This window comes from Thamnophis sirtalis, unplaced genomic scaffold (genome assembly GCF_051295495.1).
Source record: "Thamnophis sirtalis isolate CommonGarterSnake01/CBP01778 unplaced genomic scaffold, rThaSir2_p1.2 scaffold_3, whole genome shotgun sequence".
NCBI classification, from domain to species: domain Eukaryota; kingdom Metazoa; phylum Chordata; class Lepidosauria; order Squamata; family Natricidae; genus Thamnophis; species Thamnophis sirtalis.
In genome coordinates this window covers 170,153,397-170,166,958 of record NW_028261383.1, presented here as the reverse complement: position 1 = coordinate 170,166,958, position 13,562 = coordinate 170,153,397, and the positions used below count along the sequence as shown (strand labels likewise).

Here is a 13,562-nt window from a genome sequence, read left to right as displayed (position 1 = left end):
TGTCTTGTGTTGTGTCTTGTGGAGAAGAAGTCGCCTTGAAAGCTGTGGGTGTGTATATGTGTCTGTCAGTGGTGGGTTTCAAAAATTGTTCGAACCTACTCTGTGGGTGTGGCCTCCTTTGTGGGAGTGGCTTGCCGCCCATGTGACCGGATATGAAGATGCCGACGACACTTGTCAGAACCACCTTAAATTGCATCACACACAGCACTGGCATGCATAAGAATAGGATGTAAACTTGTTTTTTAAAAGGCACCTTTGGTTTGCGTTAAAACAACTTCAACACACGCAATGTTCTGATTGCACCACAAACGCAGTAGTCATCCTTACCTGTCACAGAGGCACTGAGTTTTATAAATATCAGCATGATAGTGTAGAATAATCATATCCAAGGACCAGTGGTGGGTTTCAAAAATTTTTGGAACCTCTTCTGTAGGTGTGGCCTGCTTTCCGGGTCCACTGGTAGAACCTCTTCTAACCGGTTCGGTAGATTTGACGAACCGGTTCTACCGAATAGGTGCGAACTGGTAGGAACCCACCTCTGGTGTCTGTCTTGGCTCATTCCCTATCCCCTTCTAGTTAATTGATGCTTCTAGTCAACGGTTGCCACCTTTTATAGAAGTTATGGCCATTTATCACGAGAGTCTCTTCATGACGGGAGGGTAACAAACAAATGTAATAAATTTGGAAACTCTTGCAGAAGTGAGTGAAAAAGGACTTGTGCAAATTCTTCTGCCATCTTAGCGTGCGCCCCTTTCACCAGTGGAAAAGCTTTCAGCAGCATGCTGGGCAGTGAATAAAAAACACTGCAAGAAATGGGATGAAAGATACTGTGTCTGCTTAATCCCATATTGCAACTAGAAATCTAAAGGACGGGTCAGTGCTGAGTGGGAGATCAGCTTTGTATACATCCCATAGATGGGATTTGGACGTAGCGTAGCTGGGTCAAAAGATAACTCTCTAAAACTTGTTCACTTTAAAACCTACTGCAGGTAATCCTCAACTTACGACCACAATTGAACCCCAAATTTCTGTCGCTGAGTGAAATATTTTAAAGTGAATTTTACTCCACTTTATGACCTCCAGTTGTTACGTAAATTCTTGCAGTTGTTAAGTTAGTAACATGTTTGTTAAATGAATCTGGCTTCCCCATTGACTTTGCTTATCAGAAGGTTGCAAAAGGGGATCACATCCCCCACGACACTGTAACCATCATAGATATGAGTCAAGTTGCCAAACATCTACATTTTGATCACATGATCTTGGGAGGGGGGGTGCTACAATGGTCAAAAGTGTGAAAAGTGGTCGTATCACTGTTTTCAGTGCTGTTGTAACTTTGAATTGTCACTAAATGAACTGTTGTAAGTCGAGGGCTACCTGTATACGCAATACATGAACTAGAACATTTGTAAACTTAAATGTGTTTCTTGACACAAAAGAGGGCTTTTGTTTAAATCAAGCCAAGAATAATTGGACCCACAAAATTGAGAAGTAATAGCAATAGCAATAGCAGTTAGACTTATATAGCCAAGGTGGCGCAGTGGTTAAATGCAGCACTGCAGGCTACTGCTAGATCAGCAGGTCAGCGGTTCAAATCTCACCGGCTCAGGGTTGACTCAGCCTTCCATCCTTCCGAGGTGGGTAAAATGAGGACCCAGATTGTTGGGGGCAATATGCTGACTCTCTGTAAACAGCTTAGAGAGGCCTGAAAGCTCTATGAAGCGGTATATAAGTCTACTGCTATTGCTATTGCTATTATATACCGCTTCATAGGGCTTTCAGCCCTCTCTAAGTGGTTTAGAGTCAGCATATGGCCCCCAACAATCCGGGTCCTCATTTCACCCACCTCGGAAGGATGGAAGGCTGAGTCAACCCTGAGCCGGTGAGATTTGAACAGCCGAACTGTAGAACTACAGTCAGCTGAAGTAGCCTGCAGTGCTGCATTTAACCACTGCGCCACCTTGGCTCATGAGAAGTACTCACCTGAAATGTTGTGTTTGCATTAATTTTGGGAGATGAAGTCAAGGTGACTTCCCCATTCATCAATTACCAAAACATGCATTCAGTTTAAAAGAAAAGAACTTAGAACCAGAAATTACAAATGTGCCATTTTTTTCTAAATAAAATAGCTACAGCAAACTTTAGTGCTAACTGGAGATGGAGTTGGGCCCGTCACATACTATTCAGCACATGATGAGGGTTCATGAGGGCTGTGTTGCATTCTCATTACATACCAGTGTCCTCACTGTGGTTCCACCACAAAACCGCGGAGTACAAAATCGCGCTCGGCGAAAGCGCGCATTTGACGTCATCACAGCGCGACGAAAACATCGCGCTGTGATCAAAAAATGTAAAAATAAAGCGAAAACCTTACCCTAACCCCCCCAAACCTAAACCTAACCCTAAATCTAACCCTAAACCTAACCGTTAACGTAACGCTAAACCTAACGCTAACCCTTAACCTAACGCTAAACGTAACGCTAACGCTCTAACCCTAACCCTAACCCTTACCTTTATGTGAATCGGCTTGCTTTAATTTTAATTTTATTTAAATTTTTAATTTTTTTCGTCGCGCTGTGATGATGTCACATGCGCACTTTCATCGATCACGATTTTGTCCTCCGCGGTTTTGACGGGTCACGCCTCACTGTTACCAATCCAAGTAAGTGTAATGACTCTGCTATTGTCGTCCCTTAACTGCTCAATCCTTTGTTACAACAGCTTTGGAGTATATAAAACAGGAAGAAAGAAAACATTAATATTACATCATTAAATTACTCAAAACATCAGGCTAGAAACCAGGAGACCGTGAGTTCTAGTCCTGTTAAGACACAAAACCGGCTGGGTGACCTTCAGCCAGTCGCTCTCTCATTACCCTAGGAAGTAGGCAATGACGAATCACTTCTGAAATCTCGCAAGTGAAAGTTCCCCAACCTTTTTGGCTTCGTGGAGGAGCGAGAGGTGGGAGGAGATGGTTGTGCGCGTGTTCACAGCTTCATTTGAGCCTGCCTGCCATTCGAGCAAATGGGGTACCCACAATTGCCCAGTTATCCACAATGGGTATGCAAACACGGTCGCCCACGACTTCTGGGTCCTGGTTCCCAACAGCTCAAGGCCCAGAGGTGGTCGGGGGGGTTGGGAACTGCAGAAACTCCAGTTCTGCAGTTCGGCTGTTCAAATCTCACCGGCTCAGGGTTGACTGAGCCTTCCATCCTTCCGAGGTGGGTGAAATGAGGACCCGGATTGTGGGGGCGATATGCTGACTCTGTAAACCGCTTAGAGAGGGCTGAAAGCCCTAGGAAGCGGTATATAAGTCGAACTGCTATTGCTATTGCTAATTAAGAGAGTTGTTGGGAGCCGGTATAAAATACTGCTTTAGTATTTGTCCAGGCAGCCTCCAGAAGTCAGGACTGACAAAGGGACCACCGACAAAAAAATAAAAAGACCCCCGCCCCCCCCAAAGCAGAGAGGGCTAGAGAGGTTTTCTAATAACTATTCAAAATCTGTCTGGATAGGAATACGTGCTTGAGAAGGACCTTGGAGATTAGCCTCGTCTTTGGAAAAGAGAAACAAAGATTTGGAAAAAGGAACCATGCTAATATGCATTTACAGTAATTTGGAAAAACAGTGTTGTCAGGAGAAAAAGGAAAAGAAAGCAGCTGAAATTGAATCCATTCAAAACTTACTTCAATCATTGCAATAGATAGAGGCAATGCAGCGCATAAAACATTAGTACCATCTCACAACTCCAAATAATATATAGGTCATGAGAGCCCAGAGGCTTTAGGAAAGGTATGAAACAGATTCTGCCTACTGGAGGTCCTCAATTCTATGAAATGAAATTTAAAAAAAAGGAAAGCTAGGTCCTGCATGCTGCCTTAAGCTACTTGTAGAGGAACAAAGATGGCCTGTGAAGAAAAGTTGATTGATAGCTGGTATAATCTTTTCTGGACATCTGAGCAAATTCTTTTTGATGCGTTGAAATCCTTTACACAGGAAAGTCTTTCACAGTTACCTACAGAATTCAGTGGTACTTATTCCCCTGTATTCCAACTCACTCTTCCCAGAGAATCTTATCCTGATTATTCTTTTAAAATGCTAATTTGCAAATATTCTTATTTTCAGTGATACATTTTCACATGGAATGTAAGGGTACATTTGCTACTCAACTATTTTATAAATAGTTCCAGGTTTTCTTACAAAACAGGTGGATGTTTACACATGAAACCAGTGTGATTTCATTTGAATGGAGTTGCCTTGGAGCACTTCACACCTGGAAATATAGTAATAATCGCTGCCTAAATTCCAATTCAAGAGATCTATTTTCCTTAACAGTGAAAACTCAGGAGCACAAAACAGTCCCAGATCTTGCATGGAGCACCCTTGCTGAGCATGGGGATTCTTCAGAAGGTCGAAATAGGCCTGGAATTGGAAAAAAAAGAAATTCCTCCTTTTTTTAAAATATATTTTTTATTCTTTTTAAACGAAACAACACATACAAAACAAAGCAAGAGAAGAACAAAGAACAACTTTCCTCCATTTCATCAAGCATGTCGTTTGGTTACAAGTTTTTGCGCATCAATTCTTAAGCTTAGGATTAATATCACTGGTTTACATTAAAGATGACTGGATATTTTGCTGTCATTGAGCATTATGTGTTCAAATTACCATTAATATTCTTTAAATTTGTAACAATCCTTGTTTCTTTAAATTCATAATTATCTATCAAATAACAATGAGTCTTTAAAGTATTATAGTATTACCTATCTCTAAGGAGAAAAAGTGGAGATTAGAACAAAGAATTCCCATTAATTTATCATATATATTCATATTTTCAATTGACCATAATATCACCAATCATCCAGAACAGTGGTCTCCAATCTTGGCAACTTTAAGACTTGTAGACTTCAACTCCCAGAGTTCCTCAGCCAGCTTTGCTGGCTGAGGAACTCTGGGAGTTGAAGTCCACAGGTCTTAAAGTTGCCAAAGTTGGAGACCACTGATCCAGAGTTCCAACAATAATTTTCCATTATTAATTATTAATCCATATAGTGGTTAAGTATTTCTCTCTCTATATATATATCAAATGTTCATTACATCATCATTGATCCATTTAATATACCAAGGTCATGTTAAGCCTAACCCATAAACAACCCAACGTTGCTTAGTTACGCCTCTGACTACAGATACCCAGGGCGCGCTTCGGTTTTGCACCTTCAAGGCAAAATGGTGGATCAGAGATAACCGAGAGGGAAGGAATTAAACGGCCAGATTCTCCGCCCAGAGCGGCCACACCAAAGGTTGCCTTGACGCGCCCTCTATTGACCAACAATGGTAAAACGCCCGGAAAGGCTGCCGAACGTTCAGCGTTCCACGGGTTCTTCCTTCTCAATATCTGATTGGCTGCAGGGCGGATTCGCTCTTAAAGTCTATCGGCAGCCGGTTCGCTCGGGATCCACCTCTGGCGCTGGTGGAGGTGGATCCTAAAAAAAAAAAGGGCTGCGACTTCCAAGGTTTACGGTTCAGGGCGCTACAGCCGGGAGAGAATGACTGAACTTCGGGCTCTAACTAAGGCCGAAGCGCAGAGAGTCGGACCCGACTGGAAGCACGCTTGCCATGCCCTTTTATACGCGCCCAACCCCGGCCGGCTTTTTGGCAAGATCCCGTTGCGTTTCGCAGTGTTGGTGAGGATTGATTTTAGCCAACGTTGGGAGGCGGGGCAGGGCGGGGGGGGGGGGAGAAGGGCTGGAATCTCCCGAGTAGGGAAAGAAAAAGGGGAGATCAGATTAGGTTTAAAACGTTAATAGGAATTGATGTTTACCTCTAATGGGTTACTTGTTCCAGTACTTGGTAAACTGGTGAAAAAAAATCTGTTCCAGGTGTGTGAATGCTCTGAAGACGGATACTTGACCTGAATAAGTTGTGAGAACTTATAGGAAATCTGGAATGGGATGGACATCTTTTACTAGAGTGAATCTTATAGAAAATATAGAAAATCTGGAATGGGATGGACATCTTTTACTAGAGTGTGTCATATAGAAAATGTAGAAAATCTGGAATGGGATGGACATCTTTTACTAGAGTGAATCTTATAGAAAATATAGAAAATCTGGAATGGGATGGACATCTTTTACTAGAGTGAATCTTATAGAAAATATAGAAAATCTGGAATGGGATGGACATCTTTTACTAGAGTGTGTCATATAGAAAATGTAGAAAATCTGCAATGGGATGGACATCTTTTACTGGAATTAATGTTATAGAAAATATAGAAAATCTGGAATGGGATGGACATCTTTTACTAGAGTGTGTCATATAGAAAATATAGAAAATCTGGAATGGGATGGACATCTTTTACTAGAGTGAATCTTATAGAAAATATAGAAAATCTGGAATGGGATGGACATCTTTTACTAGAGTGAATCTTATAGAAAATATAGAAAATCTGGAATGGGATGGACATCTTTTACTAGAGTGTGTCATATAGAAAATGTAGAAAATCTGCAATGGGATGGACATCTTTTACTGGAATTAATGTTATAGAAAATATAGAAAATCTGGAATGGGATGGACATCTTTTACTAGAGTGTGTCATATAGAAAATATAGAAAATCTGGAATGGGATGGACATCTTTTACTAGAGTGAATCTTATAGAAAATATAGAAAATCTGGAATGGGATGGACATCTTTTACTAGAGTGAATCTTATAGAAAATATAGAAAATCTGGAATGGGATGGACATCTTTTACTAGAGTGAATCTTATAGAAAATATAGAAAATCTGGAATGGGATGGACATCTTTTACTAGAGTGAATCTTATAGAAAATATAGAAAATCTGGAATGGGATGGACATCTTTTGCTAGAGTGAATCTTATAGAAAATATAGAAAATCTGGAATGGGATGGACATCTTTTACTAGAGTGAATCTTATAGAAAATATAGAAAATCTGGAATGGGATGGACATCTTTTACTAGAGTGTGTCATATAGAAAATGTAGAAAATCTGCAATGGGATGGACATCTTTTACTGGAATTAATGTTATAGAAAATATAGAAAATCTGGAATGGGATGGACATCTTTTACTAGAGTGTGTCATATAGAAAATGTAGAAAATCTGGAATGGGATGGACATCTTTTACTAGAGTGAATCTTATAGAAAATATAGAAAATCTGGAATGGGATGGACATCTTTTACTAGAGTGAATCTTATAGAAAATATAGAAAATCTGGAATGGGATGGACATCTTTTACTAGAGTGTGTCATATAGAAAATGTAGAAAATCTGCAATGGGATGGACATCTTTTACTGGAATTAATGTTATAGAAAATATAGAAAATCTGGAATGGGATGGACATCTTTTACTAGAGTGTGTCATATAGAAAATATAGAAAATCTGGAATGGGATGGACATCTTTTACTAGAGTGAATCTTATAGAAAATATAGAAAATCTGGAATGGGATGGACATCTTTTACTAGAGTGAATCTTATAGAAAATATAGAAAATCTGGAATGGGATGGACATCTTTTACTAGAGTGAATCTTATAGAAAATATAGAAAATCTGGAATGGGATGGACATCTTTTGCTAGAGTGAATCTTATAGAAAATATAGAAAATCTGGAATGGGATGGACATCTTTTGCTAGAGTGAATCTTATAGAAAATATAGAAAATCTGGAATGGGATGGACATCTTTTACTAGAGTGAATCTTATAGAAAATATAGAAAATCTGGAATGGGATGGACATCTTTTACTAGAGTGAATCTTATAGAAAATATAGAAAATCTGGAATGGGATGGACATCTTTTGCTAGAGTGAATCTTATAGAAAATATAGAAAATCTGGAATGGGATGGACATCTTTTACTAGAGTGAATCTTATAGAAAATATAGAAAATCTGGAATGGGATGGACATCTTTTACTAGAGTGAATCTTATAGAAAATAGAAAATCTGGAATGGGATGGACATCTTTTACTAGAGTGAATCTTATAGAAAATATAGAAAATCTGGAATGGGATGGACATCTTTTACTAGAGTGAATCTTATAATGGACATCTTTTATAGAAGTGAATCTTATAGAAATATAGAAATCTGGATGGGATGGACATCTTTTACTAGAGTGAATCTTATAGAAAATAGAAATCTGGAATGGGAATGGACATCTTTTACTAGAGGAATCATATAGAAAATCTGAATGGGATGGGACATTTTTTACTAGAGTGAATCTTATAGAAAAATAGAAAATCTGGAATGGGATGGACATCTTTTATTGAGTGAATCTTATAGAAAATAAGAAAATCTGGAATGGGATGGACATCTTTTACTAAGTAAATGGATGGAATCTCGAGGAAAAATAGAAAATCTGAATCACTTTTACTAGAGTGAATCTTATAAAATATAGAAAATCTAATGGGATGACATCTATAGAAAATCTGGAATGGGATGGACATCTTTTACTAGAGTGAATCTTATAGAAAATATAGAAAATCTGGAATGGGATGGACATCTTTTACTAGAGTGAATCTTATAGAAAATAGAAAATCTGGAATGGGATGGACATCTTTTACTAGAGTGAATCTTATAGAAAATATAGAAAATCTGGAATGGGATGGACATCTTTTACTAGAGTGAATCTTATAGAAAATAGAAAATCTGGAATGGGATGGACATCTTTTACTAGAGTGAATCATATAGAAAATCTGGAATGGGATGGGCATCTTTTACTAGAGTGAATCTTATAGAAAATATAGAAAATCTGGAATGGGATGGACATCTTTTACTAGAGTGAATCTTATAGAAAATAGAAAATCTGGAATGGGATGGACATCTTTTACTAGAGTGAATCATATAGAAAATCTGGAATGGGATGGACATCTTTTACTAGAGTGAATCTTATAGAAAATATAGAAAATCTGGAATGGGATGGACATCTTTTACTAGAGTGAATCTTATAGAAAATATAGAAAATCTGGAATGGGATGGACATCTTTTGCTAGAGTGAATCTTATAGAAAATATAGAAAATCTGGAATGGGATGGACATCTTTTACTAGAGTGAATCTTATAGAAAATATAGAAAATCTGGAATGGGATGGACATCTTTTACTAGAGTGAATCTTATAGAAAATAGAAAATCTGGAATGGGATGGACATCTTTTACTAGAGTGAATCTTATAGAAAATAGAAAATCTGGAATGGGATGGACATCTTTTACTAGAGTGAATCATATAGAAAATCTGGAATGGGATGGGCATCTTTTACTAGAGTGAATCTTATAGAAAATATAGAAAATCTGGAATGGGATGGACATCTTTTACTAGAGTGAATCTTATAGAAAATATAGAAAATCTGGAATGGGATGGACATCTTTTACTAGAGTGAATCTTATAGAAAATATAGAAAATCTGGAATGGGGTGGACATCTTTTACTAGAGTGAATCTTATAGAAAATATAGAAAATCTGGAATGGGATGGACATCTTTTACTAGAGTGTGTCATACAGAAAATATAGAAAATCCGGAATGGGATGGACATCTTTTACTAGAGTGAATCTTATAGAAAATATAGAAAATCTGGAATGGGATGGACATCTTTTACTAGAGTGAATCTTATAGAAAATATAGAAAATCTGGAATGGGATGGACATCTTTTGCTAGAGTGAATCTTATAGAAAATATAGAAAATCTGGAATGGGATGGACATCTTTTGCTAGAGTGAATCTTATAGAAAATATAGAAAATCTGGAATGGGATGGACATCTTTTACTAGAGTGAATCTTATAGAAAATATAGAAAATCTGGAATGGGATGGACATCTTTTACTAGAGTGAATCTTATAGAAAATATAGAAAATCTGGAATGGGATGGACATCTTTTGCTAGAGTGAATCTTATAGAAAATATAGAAAATCTGGAATGGGATGGACATCTTTTACTAGAGTGAATCTTATAGAAAATATAGAAAATCTGGAATGGGATGGACATCTTTTACTAGAGTGAATCTTATAGAAAATAGAAAATCTGGAATGGGATGGACATCTTTTACTAGAGTGAATCTTATAGAAAATATAGAAAATCTGGAATGGGATGGACATCTTTTACTAGAGTGAATCTTATAGAAAATAGAAAATCTGGAATGGGATGGACATCTTTTACTAGAGTGAATCATATAGAAAATCTGGAATGGGATGGGCATCTTTTACTAGAGTGAATCTTATAGAAAATATAGAAAATCTGGAATGGGATGGACATCTTTTACTAGAGTGAATCTTATAGAAAATATAGAAAATCTGGAATGGGATGGACATCTTTTACTAGAGTGAATCTTATAGAAAATATAGAAAATCTGGAATGGGGTGGACATCTTTTACTAGAGTGAATCTTATAGAAAATATAGAAAATCTGGAATGGGATGGACATCTTTTACTAGAGTGTGTCATACAGAAAATATAGAAAATCTGGAATGGGATGGACATCTTTTACTAGAGTGAATCTTATAGAAAATATAGAAAATCTGGAATGGGATGGACATCTTTTACTAGAGTGAATCTTATAGAAAATATAGAAAATCTGGAATGGGATGGACATCTTTTGCTAGAGTGAATCTTATAGAAAATATAGAAAATCTGGAATGGGATGGACATCTTTTACTAGAGTGAATCTTATAGAAAATATAGAAAATCTGGAATGGGATGCAGAAGGTGTCCCTGGATAGAGAAGACGTGAAGAAATATGTCTGATTTGGAGGCTTCCCCACCCACCAATAAGGAGGCTTTGTATTGATTGTGTGATGAAACTGCCAATCAAAGGAAGACAATGCAGGCTGCTTCCTCCAGCTCCATCTCTTTTGGAGGGGGAAACTGAAGGAAGGGGTTTTGAAAGGTGGGGGCAGAAGCGCACGCTCAGTAAACTGGTTGTTAAACTGGTAGGATCCCACCCATGATAGAGCCGAGGTGGCGCAGTGGGTAGAGTGCAGTACTGCAGGCCACTTCAGCTGACTGCTATCGGCAGTTCAGCGGTTCAAATCTCACCGGCTCAGGGTTGACTCAGCCTTCCATCCTTCCGAGGTGGGTAAAATGAGGACCCGGATTGTTGTTGGGGGCAATATGCTGACTCTGTAAACTGTTTAGAGAGGGCTGAAAGCCCTATGAAGCGGTATATAAGTCTAACTGCTATTGCTACTATTGCTAGAAAGAATACAGTGAGAAGGGTAGACTGGAGCCAAACCAAAGGGATCCCTACCCCTGTAAATTAAGGGTGATTGCAGAGCACTCTCAGTCTAAATCTCTTCCTTTCTGTTCCAGATGCAGATGAGGTTTGATGGTCGGCTGGGATTTCCAGGTGGGTTTGTGGATCCTCGGGATATTTCCTTGGAAGAGGGACTAAATCGAGAACTGTGTGAAGAGTTGGGGCCTGGGGCTGCCTCCCTCCACCTGGCTGAGAAGGACTACTTGAGCTCCCATGCTTCTGAGCAGCCACAGAGAGTGGTGATGCATTTCTACGCCAAGCAGCTTAGCTTGGAAGAGTTCCGAAGGGTAGAGGAAGGGGCTATTCAGGCAAAAGACCATGGATTTGAGGTGCGTAAGGGGCAAGGCAAGCGGGAAATTAGGGAGCCGAGGTGGCGCAGTGGTTAAATGCAGCACTGCAGGCTACTTCAGCTGACTCCAGTTCTGCAGTTCGGCTGTTCAAATCTCACCGGCTCAGGGTTGACTCAGCCTTCCATCCTTCCGAGGTGGGTAAAATGAGGACCCAGATTGTTGGGGGCGATATGCTGACTCTGTAAAACCGCTTAGAGAGGGCTGAAAGCCCTATGAAGCGGTATATAAGTCGAACTGCTATTGCTATTGCTAATTAAGAGAGTTGTTGGGAGCCAGTATAAAAACAATTGCTCCCAGACGATTGCTCTCTGGGCAAAGTTGACAAATTGTCCTATTTTTCTCGGTAATATCTTAATATTTCTTCATAATAATCCACACCCATTTTTAAAGTTACTTTTTTACACAATATTCTGGTGAGACTAATCGGGTGTGTGTGTATAAGTAGAAAGCTGAATAGTATTTTGTAAGCCCACTCTGAACATTGTGACCTTTGCTAAGATTTTATCAAGTCTTGTTCAAATGCCTGTGAACATATTTTGGTAGTTGTGTCAGCTAAAACGTTTAGAACAAAAACAAAGTGGAAATTGAACATCGGTATTAGAGATGGAGCATTTTCAAAGCTTTGTGGTAAACCCAACACACTGTGAAGTTGGGTGTCTTGAATGAAGTGGTGGTGAGGAGAGCAGAATGAGGACGAGCTTCCCTAAGGGTCTATTTTAACCTGTTTTTTCTACCCTCTAATGGTTCAGGTGATGGGTCTCATCCGCGTTCCCCTCTATATCCTACGTGATGGTGTTGGGGGCCTCCCAATGTTCCTCAGCAATACTTTTATTGGCAATGCCCGGGAGCAGCTCATTCATGCCCTGGAAACTCTCCAACTCATGCCAGCTGAGCAACTTCAAAAGGCTATCAGGATCCCTCAAAAGAGACATTGAGCTTCGTTGACTTCGGCTGCTGCCTATTCACCCTGATAGCCTCTGGGCTGCAGTCCTGAAAGAATTTCAAACTTTAGGAACAGGCAACCGCAAGGAAGATATGGTCCTTGCTCCAGCCTTCTACTGGGACATTGTTGCTGAATAGCTTGGTGCAAGGGTTGGGAGTCTGAATGTGGATTCCAATGATCAGGTTGTTGCGTATTTAAAACACGTTGATTGTGTCACTCGCCTAGAGGTAGGTAACTGAAAGACTGAAGGCATTTTGACTATTCTAATCTTCACAGAACACATTGGTGATCTGCCTTCCTACGGGGCCGTCACCTCAAGACTGGATTACTGTAACACGCTCTACATGGGGCTGCCCCTGAAGAGTGTTCGAAGACTACAGTTGGTCCAGAATGCAGCCGCGCGAGCAATATGGGGTGTATCTAGATACACCCATGTTACATCCATCCTCCGCGAGCTGCACTGGCTCCCCATTGGTCTCCGGACGCGCTTCAAGGTGCTAGTCGTTACTTTTAAAGCCCTACATGGTTTAGGACCTGGCTACCTGAGAGACCGCCTCCTGCCACTTACCTCCCAATGACCAACAAGATCGCACAGGTTGGGTCTCCTCCAGGTGCCGTCAACCAGGCAATGCTGGCTGGCGGCCCCCCAGGGGTGGCCTTCTCTGTTGCTGCGCATGCCCTGTGGAACGATCTACCCGTAGAGATCCGGACCCTTACTACTCTTCCGGCTTTACATAAAGCCGTCAAGACCTGGCTGTTCCGGCAGGCCTGGGGCTGTTGATTGATATCCAGCCCCGCTTAGATGAAATGGATGATATGGAATTTTAATATTGTATTTTCTATTTTAAATTTTAAATGTTTCTTTTGTCTTGCTGTGAGCCGCCCAGAGTCCCAAGGGAGTGGGTGGCATACAAATTTTATTAAACTCAAACTACATCCTGCTTGTAGGCATCAAGAGTTCCTCCAATCAAAAAACAGGCTTGCAGAAATGTCTCTGACCTACCTCATCTTCTGTTTTCCAAC

The 13,562-nt window shown here is 39.8% G+C and overlaps 1 protein-coding gene across 1 annotated transcript; it reads left to right on the top strand.

Annotated features, from left to right (window-relative positions):
• Positions 1-5,375: 5,375 nt before the first annotated feature.
• On the top strand, positions 5,376-13,154 carry NUDT16 (nudix hydrolase 16). The gene is made up of 3 exons (XM_087707930.1): positions 5,376-5,681; positions 11,303-11,575; positions 12,346-13,154. Exons 1-3 carry the CDS (start codon positions 5,544-5,546, stop codon positions 12,529-12,531), a joined length of 597 nt encoding a protein of 198 aa, XP_087564056.1. The 5' UTR covers positions 5,376-5,543; the 3' UTR covers positions 12,532-13,154.
• Positions 13,155-13,562: the final 408 nt, after the last annotated feature.